This window comes from Sminthopsis crassicaudata, chromosome 2, assembly GCF_048593235.1.
Source record: "Sminthopsis crassicaudata isolate SCR6 chromosome 2, ASM4859323v1, whole genome shotgun sequence".
Lineage (NCBI taxonomy): Eukaryota > Metazoa > Chordata > Mammalia > Dasyuromorphia > Dasyuridae > Sminthopsis > Sminthopsis crassicaudata.
The window spans coordinates 514523060-514542817 of NC_133618.1; the positions used below are offsets into that span (position 1 = coordinate 514523060).

Genomic DNA, 19758 nt, shown 5'->3' on the forward strand with positions numbered 1-19758 from the left:
TCTCTCTCTTCTCTCTCTCTCTCTTCTCTCTCTCTCTCTCTCTCTCTCTCTCTTCTCTCTCTTCTCTCTCTCTCTTCTCTCTCTCTCTCTCTTCTCTCTCTCTCTCTCTCTCTCTCTCTCTCTCTCTCTCTCTCTCTCTCTCTCTCTCTCTCTCTCTCTCCCTCTCCCTCTCCCTCTCCCTCTCTCTCTAGGTTCTGGTCAACACCCTGATTTTACAAGAGGCTCAACTACTTGACTTGAGTAAGAATTTGGGGAGCAGGAGGGATGGGGAGATAGTTTTCCATGTCTCCTTGGCACTAGGAAGGGGATGGTGAGGAGGAGTGGGAAATTGGGTTCAAGAATTTTGCAGAGATGTCCCTTCTCCAAGATCAGAAAAAGGAGGGACAGTCATGGCTGAGAACTATACTCCGTTCTCCTGAAGATGAGAGTGCCTTTTTCCCCAACCAAGCTACTTCAGAGTTTTGTACCAGGCAATATGAGGAACATACACTAATGCTCATAATCCTTTGAGGGGACCAGCACTCATTAAGAAATAAGAATGGACCCATTCAATATCTGAGATGTCTCTATGGGCTCCCTATCTACTTATCTGGATCACATTCCCCATAGGACCATGTCAGGAATCTGAGCTGGAATGGATACCGGAGCCCCCAGCTATGACCCTAGGGGCATCCAGAGTGGAGCTTCGTGTGTCCTGCCATGGGCTTTTGGACCGTGACACCCTCAGCAAGCCTCATCCCTGTGTTTTGCTCAAGCTCTACTCTGATGAACAGTGGGTGGAGGTAAGGAATCAGGTTAATGGTAATCTCAGAGAGACTGGCTAGAATGGTCAAAAAATTATATAATAACCCTGAATAATTTGGCTTTTCTGGAATTCTAGAATATGTATGATAATCCCAAGTAAAATGATAATAACCATGGAAGCCTTTTGTGATAACCCAGAAGGGTTAGAGGGAGATAGTGGCTGGGGATGGGGAACTAGACATGATGACCTCAGTAAATCCATATGAAATTTTTTTTTAACTCTATGGCAATCCCAAAGGACTGTGTGAGAAATCTGGGTGGGTTATTTAGAACTTTATCCAAGAGAACTTTGGGATTTGAGAGAATGTATGGGGGGAAAAAAAACCACTATGTGCCCCAGAGAAGCTGGGGATTGGGAGAAGTTGATAAAGGGCTCAGAAAGATTTGTAATAGCCCCAACTGGCTTTTTTAAAAAAATCTATATTATATAGAATGTTCTAGAAGCCTGATATGATAGCATCAGAAAATGTTGTATCTTTTTAAAAAGATTTTACTGTAATCCTGTGATAACCCCACAGGATGACATGATAACCCTAAAAGTCTGGGAGGACTAGGAGACCATATGGGAAGTAGTGTGATATAGTCAGAAAGATCCGTAATAAACACAAATGATTTTTCTAGAGCTGGGGGAGAAAGGCAGGGAGATCTATGTGGTCCTTGAATTTAGAGATATAGGCTAGAGATAGAGACCTGAAAAAAGAAAACCTTTTAGGAATGGGAGAAAACATAAAGAGTGGGGCAGGATCTCTAACACGGGGATAGGTTCTGATGGGACAACCCCAGTGTGTAGGGGCCATTTGCCAGAAGGCTATGTCCTGTCCCCTATTATGTCCCTTTCACCTTTCCTCACCTCCAGATGGAACACACAGAAGTAATACGATCTTGCTCCAACCCAGTCTTTTCCCGAGTGCTGGCCCTAGAATATTTCTTTGAGGAGAAGCAGCCACTACAATTCCATGTGTTTGATGCTGAAGATGGTGCCACCAGCCCTACAAACGACACCTTCCTGGGCTCAGCTGAGTGTACCCTGGGCCAGGTCAGAGCCATCACCACTAACCCAAGAAACAGCCCTTCTCATGCCCCAAACCCACCTATTATGAGCTCTACATTCTTCACCTGTAGCCCTAATCCCAACACACATGGGATTTTCTGAGCCGCAGCCATCTTCTTACTCATCCCATCCTCTCCCCATGCCTGTGCCTTCCTTCCCATCTCCCTCTCTTTCATTCTTCCTGGGATCTCTCTTCTCTCCATTTCCTTAGTACCATGACCTTGAGTGAGTAGGGCCCAGGGGGAACAATTCACGGGTAAGGTCTTTGCTCCTGTCCCTAGATTGTTTCTCAGACCAAGGTCACCAAGCCACTACTGTTGAAGAATGGAAAGAATGCTGGAAAATCCACCATTACGGTAGGCATCATCCCCTACCCCATAAAGTGCCTTTCCAAACCAACAAGGGCTCCAAACTGTAGCAAGAGCAGAGCAGAGGAGGGGCTTCTACAACCGGGCAAGAATATGTCCAAAAAAAAGATGGGAAGAGAAAAGCATGATAGGGAGTGGTGTGGTTAAGGGCCCCATCACAGGAGTTGAAATGTTCTGATGAGCTCTATCTTCACACACTCAGATTGTGGCAGAAGAGGTATCTGGCACCAATGACTATGTGCAACTCACCTTCCGAGCCCAGAAACTGGACAACAAGGTCAGAACTCCCAGTACTGCCAGCCCCACGAGATACTCTGGTATCCTAACTCCCAATCTTTATTTCTCCTTGCACAGACACAGGCAAGATTCCCACCCTGTGCCTAATTCTCTGTTTTGTTTTTGTAACTAATCCCCTGCCCACTCCCATAATGGCTCTTATTGGGGCTCTGGAGAGCAGCTTGTTTTCCTGTTTCCCCAGGATCTGTTCAGCAAGTCAGATCCCTTCATGGAGATCTACAAAACCAACGGAGATCAGAGTGATCAGCTCGTCTGGAGAACTGAGGTTGTAGAGAGAATAGGGAAGGATGGGAGGTGAAAGGGGTCTAGACAAAGACTGACTCTGACTTCCCTGACCTGATCCCACAGGTGGTGAAGAATAACTTGAGTCCAAGTTGGGAGCCCTTCCGTCTGTCCCTTCATTCTTTGTGCAGCTGTGATATTCACCGACCTCTCAAAGTAAGGACAGGTAGAGGGGGTAGAGCAGCCCCTCCTTCACCACCATCACCGTCAAAGTGTGTGTGTGTGTGTGTGTGTGTGTGTGTGTGTGTAGAGGGAGGAGGGAGAGAGAGAGAGAGAGAGAGAGAGAGAGAGAGAGAGAGAGAGAGAGAGAGAGAGAGAGCACTCCTAAGAGAAGGGCTTTTAACAGGCAAAATTGTGAATTATGTGAAGTATGCCTTTGGATACCCTCTCTTCCCTCTCCAAACATTTTCTTTGTCTTTGATCACAGACCTCGGGAATCCTTATGGTCTCTCTCCCTCTCCCTTATTTATCAAAGTTCTCCTGAAAAAGCTTATTGACTAACATTTTCATCATAAAATTTGAATAACTGCTATCAGGGTTGCATGCAATTGCATTTTAATGGGGAGGAAGTACTATGGTGTGAAGTTCTTTTTGTAGGATTTCTGGCAGGTTAGAGAAATAAATGGAGCCTGTGAGCCAGAATCACCTAAGTTCAAATACTGCTTCAGGACCATCAGTAGGTCCAACAAACTATTTAACCTTTCTGTGCTCTAAGCGGCTCTCTGAGACAGTTATTGGAAGAGAAGATGCTGTCCTGAATCAGTAGAGGGAATTTCCTCACCTGGGAGTTCTATCTACCAATGAAATCACAGGTCTAGTCCCATCAGGAATTACTGAGCTGGGAGGTGGATAGTGATATTTTTCATTCAGGAAGGTTTTTCATAGCCCAATGCCTGAAATTTTATCATACAAACACTGAAGTAAGATCAGCTCTAACTGACCTCTAATCCTTCGTACCCCTCTCCCACCAGTTCATGATATACGACTATGATTCAAATGGGAAGCATGACTTCATCGGAGAGTTCACTAGTACCTTCCATGAGATGCAGGAAGGCACTTCTGGGCCAGGACAGGAGGTGATGTGAGAAAATCTGTTCCCCAGCAACCCTTCCTAGAGACCCCCTTACAGGTCTCCTAAGGTCCTTCCATTTACCCTCCATTAACCTCCCCTGTAATTGAGAGGCCACTGGGGTATGCATAAAGAGGATTTGGAAGGATGGGAGTGGGACCCTGGGATCTGGACTAAGAATGGGACAGCTCACTCCATGAGATTCTACCTGGAGGGAGGCTTATAACTTCAATGGGCTGTAACACTGCCTTTGGGATATTTGGGGATCCCAGATGCAGTGGGAGTGCATCAATCCCAAGTACCGGGACAAGAAGAAGAATTACAAGAACTCTGGGACAGTGACACTGATTCAATGCACGGTAAGCCCTGAGTTCCAACATCAACTGCCCTTCTCTTGTCCTGAGATCTTCTCCCATACTCTATGTGAGCCCAAACCAGTCCCCTCTATCCTTCCTGACAGGATTGTCTCTAATTCTGCCCTATTAGGTGGAGAAGGTGCACACTTTCCTGGACTACATTATGGGTGGCTGCCAAATCAGCTTCACGGTGAGGAGACCCAGACAGGGGAATTGTGGGACTAGATGGGTTTCGGAATTTTATAGGAAACAAAGCAAAGGGACACTAAATAAGTGGTCAACTGTTCAGGATTCTGGGGAAGGATAGTGAGGGCTGAGCCCACCCAGAGTCTTACTTTGGACAACATGCCAGGAGGGAGGAACAATGAAAAAAGGGTGGATTAGAATTGGTGTAAAGTAAAAAACATATAACAAAAGATGCAAAATCCCTGCATAAATGAGTCTAAATTACATGGAAGAGTCCCAGCTGGAGACAGGCTCCAGGGAGAGGGATACCTCTCCACTGACTGGGTATACTTATGCTCAGGTGAGAATAAGACTAGATAATCTCTGGGGTCTCTTCCAAATCTTGAAAGTTTATAAATCAGGGGTAGGTAATGGCCAGTCCACGAAATCATCTGCATAATCAATGGCAGGTCATGATGAGCTGAAAGTTAGGTAGAACAACCTCCCACTGCTTGAATTCTATAAGTTGATAAAGTTGTATGACTCACTAACAATGTTATAAATATCCGAAAGGCCCTTAGCAGAAAAAAAATGTCCCCTAACCTTATTGTAAATCTAAGGCCATCTACTGGGAGGTAGTAAAGAAAGCTGAATGAGGCAAAAATTACAGAGAAGCAAATTCTTATTAGATAGATGAGAAAAATTCCTAACAAAGTTGTGCCAAAGTGTAATGGCTCACTTCTAGAAGTCTTGAATTACCCTTTATTGGACATCTTTAAGATGACCTTGGGGATGTTATACAGGAAATTTTTGTAGTGGATTGGAATAAATGACTTCTGAAATTCCAAGATTGGCTTCTTGATCAACTAAACAGTAAGTTCTCTGAGGGTAGGAACATCTTAACCCTCTTCAGGATCTAGCCATATAATAGGTTTATAATAAAAAAAAAATTGCATATTGGGTAAATGTAAAAGGAATACTTATCCCTCCCTTGATTTCCCCCAGGTGGCTATTGATTTCACAGCCTCCAATGGAGACCCAAGGAGCAGCCAGTCTCTACATTGCCTTAGCCCTCGACAGCCCAACCACTACCTTCAAGCCCTTCGGGCTGTTGGAGGGATCTGCCAAGACTATGACAGGTAAGAGAGGAATAGGGAATGGGCAAGGAAGAGGGGGGGAGGAGATCAGTCCTTGATGACTGAACCTTCTCCCCACCCATTCTCCCCTTCTCATCTCCCAGTGACAAGCGGTTCCCAGCATTTGGTTTTGGGGCTAGGATCCCCCCAAACTTTGAGGTCAGTACCTAAAAGAGAGGACAGGTGTGGGAAAAGCATGAAAATAACTGTATGGACATGTATACATATATTGTATTTAACTTATACTTTAACATATTTAAACATATTGGTCAACATAGCTATAAACATATAGGGGAGGGGGTGGGGGGAAGGAGGGAAAAAGTTGTAACAAAAGGTTTTGCAATTATCAATGCTGAAAAATTACCCATGCGTATATCTTGTAAGTGAAAAGCTATAATAAAAAAAAGAAGAAAAAAAAAGAGAAAAGCATGGCATGGCATAATGAAAATAGTATTACGCTTGGAGTGGGAGATAGAGATCCAAAATCCAGCTCCAACTTGTGACCCTAAGAAAATTATTTAAGCTTTCCAAGTCCCAGTATCTAAATTTGTAAAATGGAGATGTTTATCACCTAAATCACATGGGTTATTTTTTTTTTGGGGGGGGGAAATACTTTGTAAAAGTTAAACTACTATCTAAATGTCAATTACTATTATTAATAATAATTATTATTACTGTCATCATCCTAATTGTCTACCATTTCAACAGGTGTCCCATGATTTTGCCATCAACTTTGATCCTGAAAATGCTGAGTGTGAAGGTAAAAGTGTGAAGAAGAGTTTGTCGTTAAGAACTTCCCAACACTGCATGCATACACACATTCACACATATCACACTACACTTAGCTTACACATATAAATGGCCCCAAATTTCCCCTACTTTCAATCTATTTTACAATATGGAAGAATATCAGTCCATATATCAGAGCTCTATCCTGAGGCAAAGGAAACCCTATACTATCTGGCTATCTGGTAAAATATTCTCTGCTATCACTACTTAATAATTTCTGACTTTAACACAATCTCTCAAACCTTGCTCTTGAAAAAACTCTTTCTTTCTCTATCCTATTTCTTCCTTTTTTCTCTACCTTGTCCATGTGACTCACAGAAATCTCTGGGGTCATTGATTCCTACCGCCGATGTCTACCCCAAATCCAGCTGTACGGCCCTACCAATGTGGCCCCCATCATTAATCGAGTGGCTGGTCCAGCCCAAAAGGAGCAAAGCAGCGGAAAGGCCACTGTGAGAAGGAGGGGAATGGATATCTGGGGAGGGGACAATAGTTAAGGCAAACTATTCTCCTCTTCCCCTTAGGGAAGGTCAGGGAAGTATAAGACATAGATCCTGCACGTTATGGAACTGGGAGATTTGGGGGGGGAAACATTAGAAGCTAATGTAGAAGAGGAAGGTATTTCTGAATATCATCTGAATAGTTCTGAAAATCATCACTCTGTCTACCCAGAAATATTCAGTGCTGCTAGTGCTAACAGATGGAGTAGTCACTGACATGGCAGAGACCAGGACAGCCATTGTCCGAGCCTCCCGTCTACCCATGTCTATTATCATTGTGGGTGTGGGCAATGCTGATTTTTCTGATATGAGGATGCTGGATGGTGATGATGGACCTCTCCGCTGCCCTCGTGGGGTCCCTGCTGCTCGGGACATTGTTCAGTTTGTGCCCTTCCGTGACTTCAAAGATGTAAGAACATCATCTTTTCCCCTGTCCTCCCTGAATCCTAACCTTCTCCAAAACAGCCCTTCCCTGGGAAAAAAATAAAATAAAAATCTAGCTTTAGGCCTAATTCTATTATCCCAATCCAAATACCTCTTAAATTCTTCAGAACCAATTCTACTCTGAACTAGATCTCTTTTCCTACAATTTCAGTTCTCATCCTTAGACCACAGTTTTCCCCTCCCCAACACCCTTGAATTATCCTGGATTATTCCACTCCTAGTACAGGATTCCAATGCCTACTGGGATTGTGTGGGATATCATAGCCCCCTTCCATCTTTAGATTCAGGATATATTCATCAACCATTAGGTGCAGATTATCTAACCTCCTCACTTTATCACCTTACCTCCACTAACCACTTTTCCACATTTTGTTTTTTTCTTCCTTCTCCTTGACCCCATCTTCTCAGGCACCCCCGTCAGCTCTAGCTAAATGTGTCCTGGCTGAGGTACCCAAGCAGGTGGTTGAATACTATGCCAGCCAAGGCATTGCTCCTGGGGCACCAAGGTCCTGCACCCCTGCCACCACCCCAAGTCCATGACCCTGAAGCCAGAGAATCTGGATACCCCCTTCAACCTCTCAGTGAGTTACAAACAAAATGTTGAAAGAGAAAACTTGGTAGTGGAGCAAAATAATCAGACCTTGGGTAGAAGGTCAGGGTCAAGAATGGACTATGCAGGCTACAAAAGGAAGGAAGTTTGTGATTGTCCCTTTTTCCTTCTAGGTGCCTGTTCTGTCCCCTGTGACTAGAGTGACCAGTGCCTCTGCCTTTTGGATCAGCTGTGCCCAAGGAGACCTGCAAGTGAGATGTGGGGCTCTGCATCCCACTCAAAATCAGGTCTCTATCCTCCAGTTCTCTACTTTATTGCTTCTCAGTCCTTTTTTGAGTGTTCCCTAGGTTCCCAAATCTCTGTTAATAAAGTGACCCATTACTAGTCATTCTGCCTCTCCTTACTATCTTATCTTCTAGAAGCTGGAGGAGAGAATGTTAGGGTAGGAAGAGGGGCAGGAATGGATAAGAGAGAAGCAATTTACAAGACAAAAGAGATCAAAATCCCTCAAATCAGAGAGGAACCCATATATATTTATTCTTAGTGGGCTCTATTCAGGGTCTCCTTATATCTCTAGTCCCTAAATTGATTCTTTTCCCATTCTTATACCAACCCTATACCTATGGAGAAATTACTACCTCTCACTCTGCTCTTGCCTCTTAGTCCTAAGGATTCATTGTGGGGTGGGGGAAGCAGGCAGTGTTGGAGAGGAGGAGTGTTAACTGTGGAGGTTAACTTTAGGAGAGAAAGGGTAATGAGAGGCTGTCAGAGGGGTTGGTTGAATCCTTCAGTGAGCTATCTCCAGGGGGGAAACCCAGCTGAGCTTCCCCAAGGACAAAATCCCCAGCCCCCACACAGCTGTGGAGCAGGGTATTGGGAAAGAGAAAGGAGGAGGGGGCTTAGGGAAAGCTTACAAAGGAGAACTAAATTATCTTAGATTGAAAATAGCAGTGAAATGACATATAAAGCCTAGTTTATATACTGTGTCCAAGCTGACATATATGTATCTCCCTATCAGTTTATTTTGAATCATTAAATAGGGGTATGTGCATGGATGAACTTGCCTTTGTATGGATGAGTTGCACAAGGAAGTCCTTTTGTGTCTGTCCTTCTCAAAGGTGTACTGGAAACAAGAGTTGTGTTTATATATGTAGCTCTTCATGGGAAAAAGTTATAGATGTCATTATCTAGGTATAGGTGTGTGCCCAGTGGGATGCTTCAGATAGTGTTAAGAGAGAGTAGGGTGGGAATAGACCTTGGTTCTGTTCTCAGCTCAAGACCAAATGACCCCAAAGATAAGGTGACAAAATAAAAAAGCAGAAAGAAGAGACAGAAGCAGTGAGAGGTGGGAGAAATCTTTGCCCCTCAATATCAGAATACAGTCTCCATACTATGGCTGAAAGTAGAGCTGGAAGTAATTAGCCCTTCTGAATATACATTAGCTAGAAAAGATGGAGTGCAACAGATGTGGCTGGGAAAGCAGGGGGGAAGGCAATACAGATGAACTTGCAAGAGAAAAACACAGGGAGACAAAGATAAAGCCATAGAGAGAGAAAAATATAAGGGGGGAGAAACAAAGAGAGGAAGGGGTATGAGGGAGGAAAGCACAGGGATAGAGAAAGGGACAGATGGAGAGGGGGAGAAAGGAAAAGAGACATATGTGAGCCTCTTCTTGCCTCTCCCTGTTCTGTCCCTAAGGCAAACACTGGTGAGGTAACAAGCTCTCTGGGGTATGCACTGATCCATTCTGTCCTCTCATATTCCTCATTTTTTTCTGGATGTTACAGTAGTGATCCAGGCTCCTGGGACACTTTTAAAAAAATCCAAAATAAAAACAAATATAAGCCCCCTGCATCCCAGTGCCCAAAACTATAGCCCAGCTTAGGGATGATTCAGATCATTGTCACATCTAGTGGTCAGGCTGGACCAAATGCCTCTCCTGCTCCTCAACAGACAAGGGTTGTTTCTAATCTGAAGCTGAGATCTACTACATGGACTGAGGGTGGGGGATCATCCTAGCAGTCTCTCCAATTCCTCAACACAAATAACACACACACACACACACACACACACACACACACACACACACACACCACATGACCTATTCCCCAACATAGACAGAAGGTAGACTCAATGCAGGTGCAAAGAATAGAAATATCTTTCATTGTGTTGGCTTTTGATCAACAGTATTAAAATCCTCATCCCAGCCTTCATTTGAAATTTATTTCTCATTCCTCCCTAACCCCAGAGGAGTCTCATCTAAAAAATGCTGGAGGATGAGAGCAGGGTTACCTGAGGGTCTTTGAGTCACATGACAGGTTGGGATCTAAAAGAGGGACTCTGGAAAGTACACTCTCAAAATTTCCAAGAGCCCCTCACTGATGTTAGGCCTCCGTTACTCACCTAAGTATATTTAAGGGTCAGATCTGCCCAACTTGTTTTCTGGGTTCTGAGTCAGAATGCTAGAGGTGAGGGAACTTCCCTCTGTGAGTTTCTCTTGGCCATTTTTTGAGCTAGGAAAATTGTCTGATCCCAACCTCTTGATCTCCTGAGCCTCCCTGGTGATTGCCAGTTTCAAGAGATGGGGAGGGGAACATCTCCCATAAGGATTTTTTTGAACTTTGGGAGGTTCCTGGGAGAGAAACCATTCAATCTAGTGTTCTAGTTGGGAAATTTTTTTAAGTGACAGCTAAGCTATAGTCCCTCAAACTTGATCTCAAAAATTCCAGAAATCAGGAGCAAAATGGATCCCCAGATAAATGAGGTGGAGGAAAGAGAAGCTCCTTAAATCTCTCCCAAATGAAGGAGCATCCCCCTCTCTGTCACATGCCATATACAGAATGATGCTTAGAAATCCTATCCTATGCTCTCCTCCAAGAAGTCCACCAGTTTTGCCTGGTCCGTGCAGACCCAAGGATTCCGTGCTCTAGGATCCCGTCTATATGTATGCTCTAGAAACTGGGGAGGGGGAAGGTAAGGGAGGAAGAATCTGGGGAAGTGGCCTCCCAGGGAATAGTGTGGAGACTCATCCTTGCAGTTCCCCCACTTCCCTTTTGGGAGAGATCAGGAATCCTAAAAGCTTTCTGAGTGAAACAAAAACGAACGAAGCCTCCTCTTATGTGATGCATCTAGGGGTTCTCGTCTGGCCAGGGGAGGTGCCAGATTGTCAGGGTAAGGAAACCACTCAGGCCATGGAGCCTCGTGCGCTTTTCCAGTGTGTGGTCCCGGAAGAGACCGACTTCAGAGCAAGAAATGACCATGGTCCCCCGGGCGTGGGGATCGGTCCGGGCCGAGGCCAAGGCTAGCCCCGGAGCCAGAGGCGCCGACTGACATCTTGTCACAGCGGGCTTTGTAGAGGTCACGCTCCCGGGCCAGGCGCACTAACTCTGCCCGCAAGGCGTCCAGCTGGGCGGCCAGGCGAGCCCGCTCTGCCTCCAGCCCGCGCCTCTGCTGCAGCCGCTTGGAGCGGCAGGCCTGGGCGTAGCCGCGGTTCTTCAGGGTGCGGCGCCTCTGCTTGAGCCGCAGAGCCTCATCCCGCCCGCAGCCCCGCAGCTGCCGGTTTAGCTCACGCACCGACATGGACACCAAAGCAGCATCCGAAAACCGCTCGGCCAGCCCCTGGAGCTGGAGAGGGAAAGAAGAGGAGTGAGGCTCCCGCGTCCGCCCCGCCCCTCCAAGGACAAGTTCTCTGCTCTTCACTATAACCCCTAGTTCTATGCTATCATAAACCGCTCCCGAAGTACAGAGCAGAAGCCAGCAATCCAACCCAGCCCTCCCCCCCGCCCCCCGCCTTCTCCCCTCACAGTAGAGGGACCTGTCCCTAATTCCGCCCCAACCCTTCTAGCAGCGTACACTCCCGAGTTCCATTCACCCCTGCCCAGTCCTATTTAGGTAGTCTTCCCCAGGACTGAGTCCATCCCATATTTCTTACCCTAAGCAACCGGGACAACCCCCACCTACACACCTCACACCCTCTCCAACCCACCCTCCCTTAAAGTCATAATCCTATGGAAATGTGGGAGAAAGACCAGATCAATTTAGATCCTCCATACTGTCCGAGGAAAAAGACTACCTTCTGATGACCTGAAGGATTTAGATTACATCTTAATCCCCTTGACACCCCCATTTGTGTCTATAACTAATAGGATGAGCCCAATCCTTCTAGAGAAGATTGGGAAAGGGGTAGGGGGGAGGGAAACAAAGTCTTAGGTCAACCTCGTGCCTCCTCCACCAGCCATTACCTTCTAGCCTCCACACATGAATCTTTGTCTTTTCACCATCTTTTGGATATAATTTTCTTTCCGGATACTTCCCACCCTTAATTCTATGCTCACCTTTGAATCCTTTCTCATTCCTGCTTCCTCAGTCCTATCTCTAGCTCCCTCCCCCTTAATGTAGAATATTCATTTTTCTCCCTTTCTGGAAACCTTGAGAGAGACTGAAAGTTCTCTCTCTCTTTTTTAAAAGTTTTCTTCCCTTCTCTCCCATTTCTTTGCTCAATCTTTCTCACCCTCTCCATTCAACCTCCACTTTTTCCTCTTTCTGCCCTACTCTCCTTTTTCTTACCTCAGCAATGACCCACCCACCCTGTCACCAACATCCTGTCCCATCTCACCTGAGGATTCAGGCCACCCATCTCTTCCGAACTTCCTGGGTAGTGGGAGAGAGATCCCTCAGCAGGGACTGGTCCCTGTCCCTGCAGAAACTCCACAGCCTCATCAGGACTCAACCCCAGTCCCTCCCCAGTACCCAGTTGCTGTTGCAGTGCAGCCAGCCAGTATAGCTCTTCCAGACCCTGCCTGACCCCCTCAGTGGTTCCCACCACACCTGGATCACTGAAGGTGGGTGAAGGTGGCACTGAACTGTAGGGGGTGGAGCCCAGCGAGGCTGCGGGAGGCCCAGATCGGCCCTCAGAGGGCTCCCTTTTTACCTCAAACTTCATCAGATCAAAATCATTGACATACTCCATAGCCAAGGGACTAGGGGGCAGTGCCATTGCTGGAAGCAGGTGAGAAGGATCCACCTGGAAAAAAGGAGGAGGTAAGGTGAGGTGAGGTGAGACAAGAAGGGTCAGGGAGGAGGCCTGAAGACTGTCAGCCTGAGGCTTATTACCAGAGTAGAAAGAAGCCTAAGAGACTGGATTCTAGTCCTATTGCTGTCACCAATAAACTTTTTGACAAATTAGGCAAGATCCTCAACTTTTCCAAACCTTAGTTTCCTATGAGTATATACCTAAATAATCCCTAAAATTCTTTCTAGTTTTAAAATTCATTCTACAACAATATAAATGGGAAGAAAAACCATACTCCAAGATATAATTTTTTTTTAATTATAAAGGTCAAGCAGTATTAGAATTAAGATATAGAAAGAAACCTACCCATCTCTCACAGAAATAGAAGATCCACAAGTGTTACACTGTACACATGTTTTTGGATTTTTTTTCCAGTGTATTGATCAGATTTTTTTCTTCCCCTCTAAAATTACTATTTGTTATAGGGGGAAGGCTGTCTGGGAGAGGGAAAATAAGAAACAGAAGACATCAATGAAACTTTTTTTTTTAAGTTGATGATTCTCAGCCCAATCTCCCAAGCAGCTTAGAGGTTAGAATCATGTGCAGATAAAAAAAAGAAAAAGAAAAAGAAAAAAGAAACATGTGTTGATGGAATATGTCTGCAGGGTCCAAAAAGAAAAGGACAAAGCTAGAGCTTCAGCCCATAACCAGCTCTCCTCCTGCTCCTAGGCTCTTAAAGGACCAACTTTAGGAAGAAACAAAATTTTTCCTATGGCAATAGTGCACAGTCCTGAGTCTGTGACATGCTAGAGTTTTTAGTTATCCCAAAAGATATTCTGGAATTCTCAACCAATTCTCAAAGTCAAATAAAACTTAATTTGCTTTTAAAATATATGTATGCATATATGTGTACACGACACATTTAGGTTGGGAATGGTGGTTGTACGTATGTTTTACAATCAAGAAAATGTCTCAACTTTGAATTGAGAATCTTTCTGAATGAAGAAGTCATCCAGGAAGAAAACTGTTCCAGTTCTAGAGAAGGTCATGGCTTATTATGGACCAGCCTTTCATTTCATTCAACCTTTTGGAGGGGACTCCACAATTCGCCCAGATTGTATGGATTGCCAAATGAATCCTTCCTCTAAAACATTTCCTTCCCTGATTTCCTCATTTGCAAAATGAAATCAAAAGAAATTATAAAGCTCTTTCCAGTCCTAAAATGCTACGATTTTATGATGTTTGGGCTGCATTGTTTTAACTAGCCCTTTTCTAGGATGTCCACTATTCTCCCACGAACTCCAGAAAAGGCAGATGGCACAGAACCTCATATCTAGGGATTGATTAATCTTAGTCTGGCTCCATCTTACTGCTCCAGGCTTATGTAGCCCCTTTCCACAGCTCAGACTCACCCAATATTAAAAATCTGAGTTATTGGGAGAAATAAAAAGGGAAGTAGGAGGAGAAAAGTAAGATCTCTCACTCTCCTTATCCTACAGGTGGATCACTGACCATTTCTTGAGCCCTTCAGACAATCTTCTCTGGGAGATAACTGAGATAGAGGCAAAGTAGACTTAAGGAATAGGCCCCAGAAATGAAATAAAGAGGAAGAGAAGGAGATTTAGAGGCAGGAAGGAAGAGGAAAGGAAGGAAGGAAACTCCAGAAAAGGGAAAGGGAAAGGGAAAAGCAGGGAAAGGAGGAGAGAGTCTTGTCCAAGTCATCCCCAGAAAACACTTACTTTGGGAATTGTTGGAGAACGTGCAGTCAAGGTTATAAATAGGCAGGCACCACTTTCCTAGAGACAAATGGCCCCATTGAATAAAAACTGGGGACACAGGTCTTCAGCATAGATGGGGCTGTGGACACAGAACTTGCTTGAGTGAGTGCTCTTAAAGAATCAGCCTAGTGAGGTCATCCCCTCCTCACCTACTTCCAACCAATGATGCACCACAGTCATTTGCATATCCCCCTAGTCTGAGAGGATGAAGAATGAACTGTCATCTAGAAAAGGTTTTTAGGGGGTATCATCCTCCCCCACGATAAAGTCCCTCACACCTAGCCAGCAAGTCCCTAGCTCTCTAACACTAGAATTTTCACCTTCCCTTTACTATCACCCAATTAATTCTCCAGGCACTAGGGGCTACTAGAACCCTTAAAACAAGAAAGTTTAGCCCAGAACTCTCTCTTCCTCTTCTTTTTCTTTTTTCATGATTTTTTCCAGCTTTCTGGATCCTGCTGCCCTCTCTCATCCGACAAACACACACCTGCTCTAACCTCAGTAATTTAGTTTAAGACAAATTTTGTGTGCCCAGCACCCACCAAGCTCATTGGCTTTGCTTCCTGTTTTCAGGAATTCTCATCTTTCTTCCTTCTAATTGACTGATCCACTTATAGCTGAACAGTGAAGATAGCTCTTACAGCAAATCCTTAACGCACATCAGAAAAGTAACCACTGCCTTCCTTGAAGGAAAGGGGAGAATCTGTCTCCTCTGTGCTCAGTGCCCCCTCATGACCTGGCTGCAGGTGAAAAAGCCTGTTTATTTTGAGGCAGTAAATAAAATAGAGAAGTCCCTTTGGTCAGCTAAGGGACCTAGAGATCTACCATCAATCAAGATGAAAAATTGGAACTTCTGTTTCCTTGTCACCTTCTCTCTTCTTTATCTATCTACCTATCTATTCCCCTCTCCTCATTCCCAGATGGTCACATTCCTCCTTTCCTATCCATGGGCTAGATAGGATTGGAGGAAGGGGGGGAGGGAGGTGACCTACATTCTTGGCTAATCCTATAACACCTCTTAGGGCTATCATTCCAAAGTAAAAGATTGGCAAGGGGGCACCAGGAATTAGGCAGGGAATTGTTTAAACTTGTCAGGCACTGTTTAAACGAATCTGTGCAAATTCGAAATACCAGGCTTAATGTTTTCTTCCTACAACCAAATGACCCCTGGATGCCTCTTCCCTGCCACCCCCAGTTCCACCCTAACCCCAGATCAGTAATGTATACTATTCTATTTCTAATCCCAGAGAAATGTCTGGGCTCCACATAGTGCCTGGGGTTCATCAACCTACAACCTAACACATATTGAGCATTGGAAGCCTGTAGGCATAGATACTTTGTATACCATCCAACACATGTTTTTGGTGAGTGTAAGAAAGAGGAGATTACTTCCCTTCACTTTAATTTCTGTTTATAGGGCCCAGTTTTGTGTTTGCCTATAACATGTTGCTTTTCCTAATTCTCTCTTTCTTTGAGCCTGTTTCCATCACTCTCTTTAACTGCTCCTCTCTATCTCTAACTCTAATGGTATCATTCAGAATATACAGGTGAATTCAAATTCAAATTCAGCAAATATTTAAATCTTTAAGACACCATGCTAGGCACACATGATCAATGAGGTTGCTAGGACCAAGAACACGAATGAGCCAATTAACTACAAATCATGGAGCCCAAGGACATGTCTCTATACAACATAGGTCATTGATTTAGACCTGGAAGGGATAGAGGTCATTTAGTTCACCCCCTTGTTTTACAGATGAGAAAATGAAGGCTCAGAGAGTAAGATGATTTATACAATCCCATAGATTGTTATTGTTCATTTGTTTCAGTCATATCTGACTCTTCCTGACCCCATTTGGGGGATTTTTCACAAAGATACTGAAATGATTTGCCATTTCCTTCCAAGTCATTTTAGAGATGAGGAAACAGAGGCAAACAGGATTAAATGATTTTTTTTGATTTAAGTCATACAGCTTATAAGTGTCTGAGGCCAAATTTGAACTTAGGAAGATGAGTCTTCCTCTTTCCACGCCCTGTACTCTAACCACTCATTGTACCTTTTAGCTTCCCAAAATTATCGCCAGTAAGAGGCAAAATCAAGATTTTAATCCAGGTCTTCTGATTCCAAATCCATTTCTCTTTTTACTCTGCTGTGAAGACTTTAAATGAACATTCTACATAAGACATGGAACTAGGAAACAGAAAACATACTTGTGGATACCTCTTTATTGGACATACTTAATACCAAGATCCAGGAGCACAATTCAGACATTACTCTAACACCAGGCATCTGTCAGGCCGACCCTGATCCTATTGTTTACTGTGGAGTATGAAAGGGGATGTAGAAGAAGGTTGATGGGGGAAGTGATAAGCTGCTAATGGACTGAAGGAGCCATACTAAATAAGCTCAGAAGGATTGAGCAGCTCAGGGTTTCATGCCAGTTACCTTTAACAAGGGAAAGGAGCATTTGGGGTAGGTATGAGGTGAACCAGGCTTGGGGAAAGGAAATGAAGCTGAAGATGCAGAAAGGAGCCGTGATTAGGAGAGCAGGAACATGAGACAGGAAAGTTATAAAAATGATGTTCCAACAGCTGAATGCTCAGTTGTCACTTAGTGACTCACTGATTTATTGAATGGGCCTTACTACTCTAAGAACCGGAAAGAGAAGTGGGAAAAAATGATATTAAGGTCAAGTCTGGGGATAATGAGACAAAGAAAAAAAAAAGGTATGAAATGTTTAAGAGAGCTAAGTAGTGCCAAATCAGAATGGAGATGAGTCTACTATGAACATAAAGGAATCTACATTAAAAGAGACAGAGAAAGAGGAGATTGAATGAAAAGAAGACAAGAATTAAAGTAATAGGAGAAGAAAGGAGAGTGAGATAGAGAGATAGGGGCAGAGGGAAAGGGGAAATCTACTGAGTAGCTGTGGAACCCTGAGAAAATCACTTATCCCTGTTTGCCTAAATTTTTCATCTGTAAAATAAGCTGGAGAAGAAAATGGCAAATGGCTCCAGTACCTTTGCCAAGAAAACCTCAAATGGGGTTATGAAGAGTTGGAGACGACTGAACAATTTCTTTAGTCTACTTCAGGCACACATACAGATAGGCTCACACTAGATTCATCATTTTCCCTAGTTAGAAACTTTCACACAAGCCTACCTGAACATAATCTTCTCTCCTCATCCTCCAATATCTGTTCTTGGCCTTCATACTCTCTATCTTAAGTATTTTCTCTGGCCCTTACCCTTGCCCTGAATTCACTTTCCTTCCTCTCCAGGTTCCACCCAATGATTAACCATTTAAATTTTATACTGGCCTCTGGCCCTTGAATATCTTGCCCCTTTGCCTTATTGCTTATATTTTCTTGACTACCTCAGTCTTGCTAATTCCCACCATTCATCTGCTCAGTTCCTACTCACAAACCACTGGGAAAAAAAAAAAAAAAGCTGAAGACGTTTCACAAGTGTGTTGATTGTGCACACAATAAAATTGTATCATAAAATCTCAAGTGGGTCCTCATTGCAGCAAAGCAGTCTTTTTATTCTTGATTCCCTTTCTCAGAACCGACTGAAACTACTCTTACCAACTCTTAAGCAGTTTGTTAAGGTAGCTTTTTATTATCTCTTAATAATTTTCACAGCCATTAATACTCCCTTTCCTTTGTCTCACCAACAACTTCATAGTCAAAACCCACCTCCTTTCTCTTTTCAAATTTTTGGAGGAAAAAAAATTGATAAAGATATCAATAACCATATTAAAAACCTCATCTAAATCACTAATAATTAGAGAAATGTAAATTAAAACAACCTTGAGGTGCTACCTCATACACATCAGATTAGCTAAAATGATACAAAAGGAAAATGACAAATGCTAGAGGAATTATGGGAAAACAGATGCATTAATGCACTGTTGGTAGAGCTATGTAGTCCAATCATTTTGCAATTTGGAACTATGCCCAAAAAGCTATTATACAGTACTCTTTAACCCAAAAATACTACAACTGCATCTAAATTCCAAAGAGATCAAAGAAATAAGAAAAAGACCCATGTGTCCAAAAACATTTGTAGCAGCTCTTTCGTGGTAGTGAAAAATTGGAAATTGAGGGGATGCTCATCAACTGTAGAATGGCTGGACAAGTTATGATATATGATTGTGACAGAATACTATTGTACTGAAACAAAGGATAAACGGGATGATTTCAGAAAAACCTGTATGAACTGATGCAAAGTGAATTGAGCAGAACTATAAGAACCATCTACACAGTAATCACAATGTTGTAAAAATTATTTTTACAATTCGATTCAAAAATTATTTTGAAAGATTTAGTAACTCTGATCAACATACTGATCCATCATAATTCCAAAGGACTCAAAATTGAACAAGTCAATTGAGTGGCACAGTGGATAGAGTGCTTAGGCCTGAAGTAAAAAAGACTAATCTTCCTGTGTTCAAATCCAGTCTCAAAACATTTACTCACTACAAGTCACTTATCGTTCTTTACCTCAGTTTCCTCATCTGTAAAATGAGCTGAAGAAAGAAATAGCAAACTATTCCAATATCTTTACCAAGAAAACTATAAATGGGGTCATGAAGAATGAGACAAGAAGGGGGGATTAGAACACAAGGTTTTACAAGGGTCAATGATGAAAATTATCCTTGCATATATTTTGAAAATAAAAAACTTCAGGAAAGATTTAAAAAAAAAAGAATGGGACAAATGAAAAACAAATTAGCAATATAATGAAACATGCTATTTACCTCCAGATAGAGAACAGATGGACTCAGAATGCATATTGAAGCATATTTTTTTCTCTTTCTTGTTTTTTCCTCCTTGTTTCCTTACTGCTTTTCTGGCTACTGGGGAATTTTGTTTTGTATGACTACACATTTTAATGGGCTTTGTTTTTCTTGCCTTCTTGATAAATGGGGAAATGAGGGAAAAAAGGAGAGAATTTAGAACTGAAAAAAAGAATTAAAAAAAATCTCTGTGCTTAAAAAAAGAACTAACCTGTTCATTGTTTCACCAAGTTATTTTATTTATCAATTTGTTTTACTCACCTTTTCTTACATATATTGTCAATATCGTCTCCTTTAGTCTTTCTCTTCAGGTGCTTACTCTCCTTAATTCTACTCCTTCTACAAACCTCTCTCACC

The 19758-nt window shown here is 43.3% G+C and overlaps 2 protein-coding genes across 3 annotated transcripts in view; one reads left to right on the top strand and one right to left on the bottom strand.

The window, feature by feature from the left end:
* Nucleotides 1–8199, top strand: part of CPNE6 (copine 6) — a 9211-nt gene extending 1012 nt beyond the window's left edge. The window contains exons 2-18 of one of the 2 annotated variants that reach the window (XM_074294317.1): nt 192–240; nt 610–782; nt 1661–1840; nt 2137–2211; nt 2426–2500; nt 2702–2785; nt 2869–2958; nt 3774–3878; nt 4144–4230; nt 4358–4417; nt 5398–5531; nt 5633–5687; nt 6237–6288; nt 6636–6769; nt 6990–7226; nt 7670–7842; nt 7985–8199. In XM_074294317.1, the coding sequence (XP_074150418.1) occupies nt 657–782; nt 1661–1840; nt 2137–2211; nt 2426–2500; nt 2702–2785; nt 2869–2958; nt 3774–3878; nt 4144–4230; nt 4358–4417; nt 5398–5531; nt 5633–5687; nt 6237–6288; nt 6636–6769; nt 6990–7226; nt 7670–7801 (1626 nt within the window). In that variant the 5' untranslated portion in view covers nt 192–240; nt 610–656 and the 3' untranslated portion in view covers nt 7802–7842; nt 7985–8199. Of the gene's footprint in view, nt 1–191; nt 241–500; nt 783–1660; nt 1841–2136; nt 2212–2425; nt 2501–2701; nt 2786–2868; nt 2959–3773; nt 3879–4143; nt 4231–4357; nt 4418–5397; nt 5532–5632; nt 5688–6236; nt 6289–6635; nt 6770–6989; nt 7227–7669; nt 7843–7984 lie in introns of those variants that run through there. The other variant, XM_074294316.1, reaches the window with a different exon arrangement.
* Nucleotides 8200–10946: 2747 nt separating this feature from the next.
* NRL (neural retina leucine zipper) lies at nt 10947–14667 on the bottom strand. Its single transcript, XM_074294318.1, has 3 exons — nt 14562–14667; nt 12427–12834; nt 10947–11435 (listed from the first exon to the last, which is right to left on the bottom strand). Exons 2-3 carry the CDS (start codon nt 12805–12807, stop codon nt 11052–11054), a joined length of 765 nt encoding a protein of 254 aa, XP_074150419.1. The 5' UTR covers nt 12808–12834; nt 14562–14667; the 3' UTR covers nt 10947–11051.
* Nucleotides 14668–19758: the final 5091 nt, after the last annotated feature.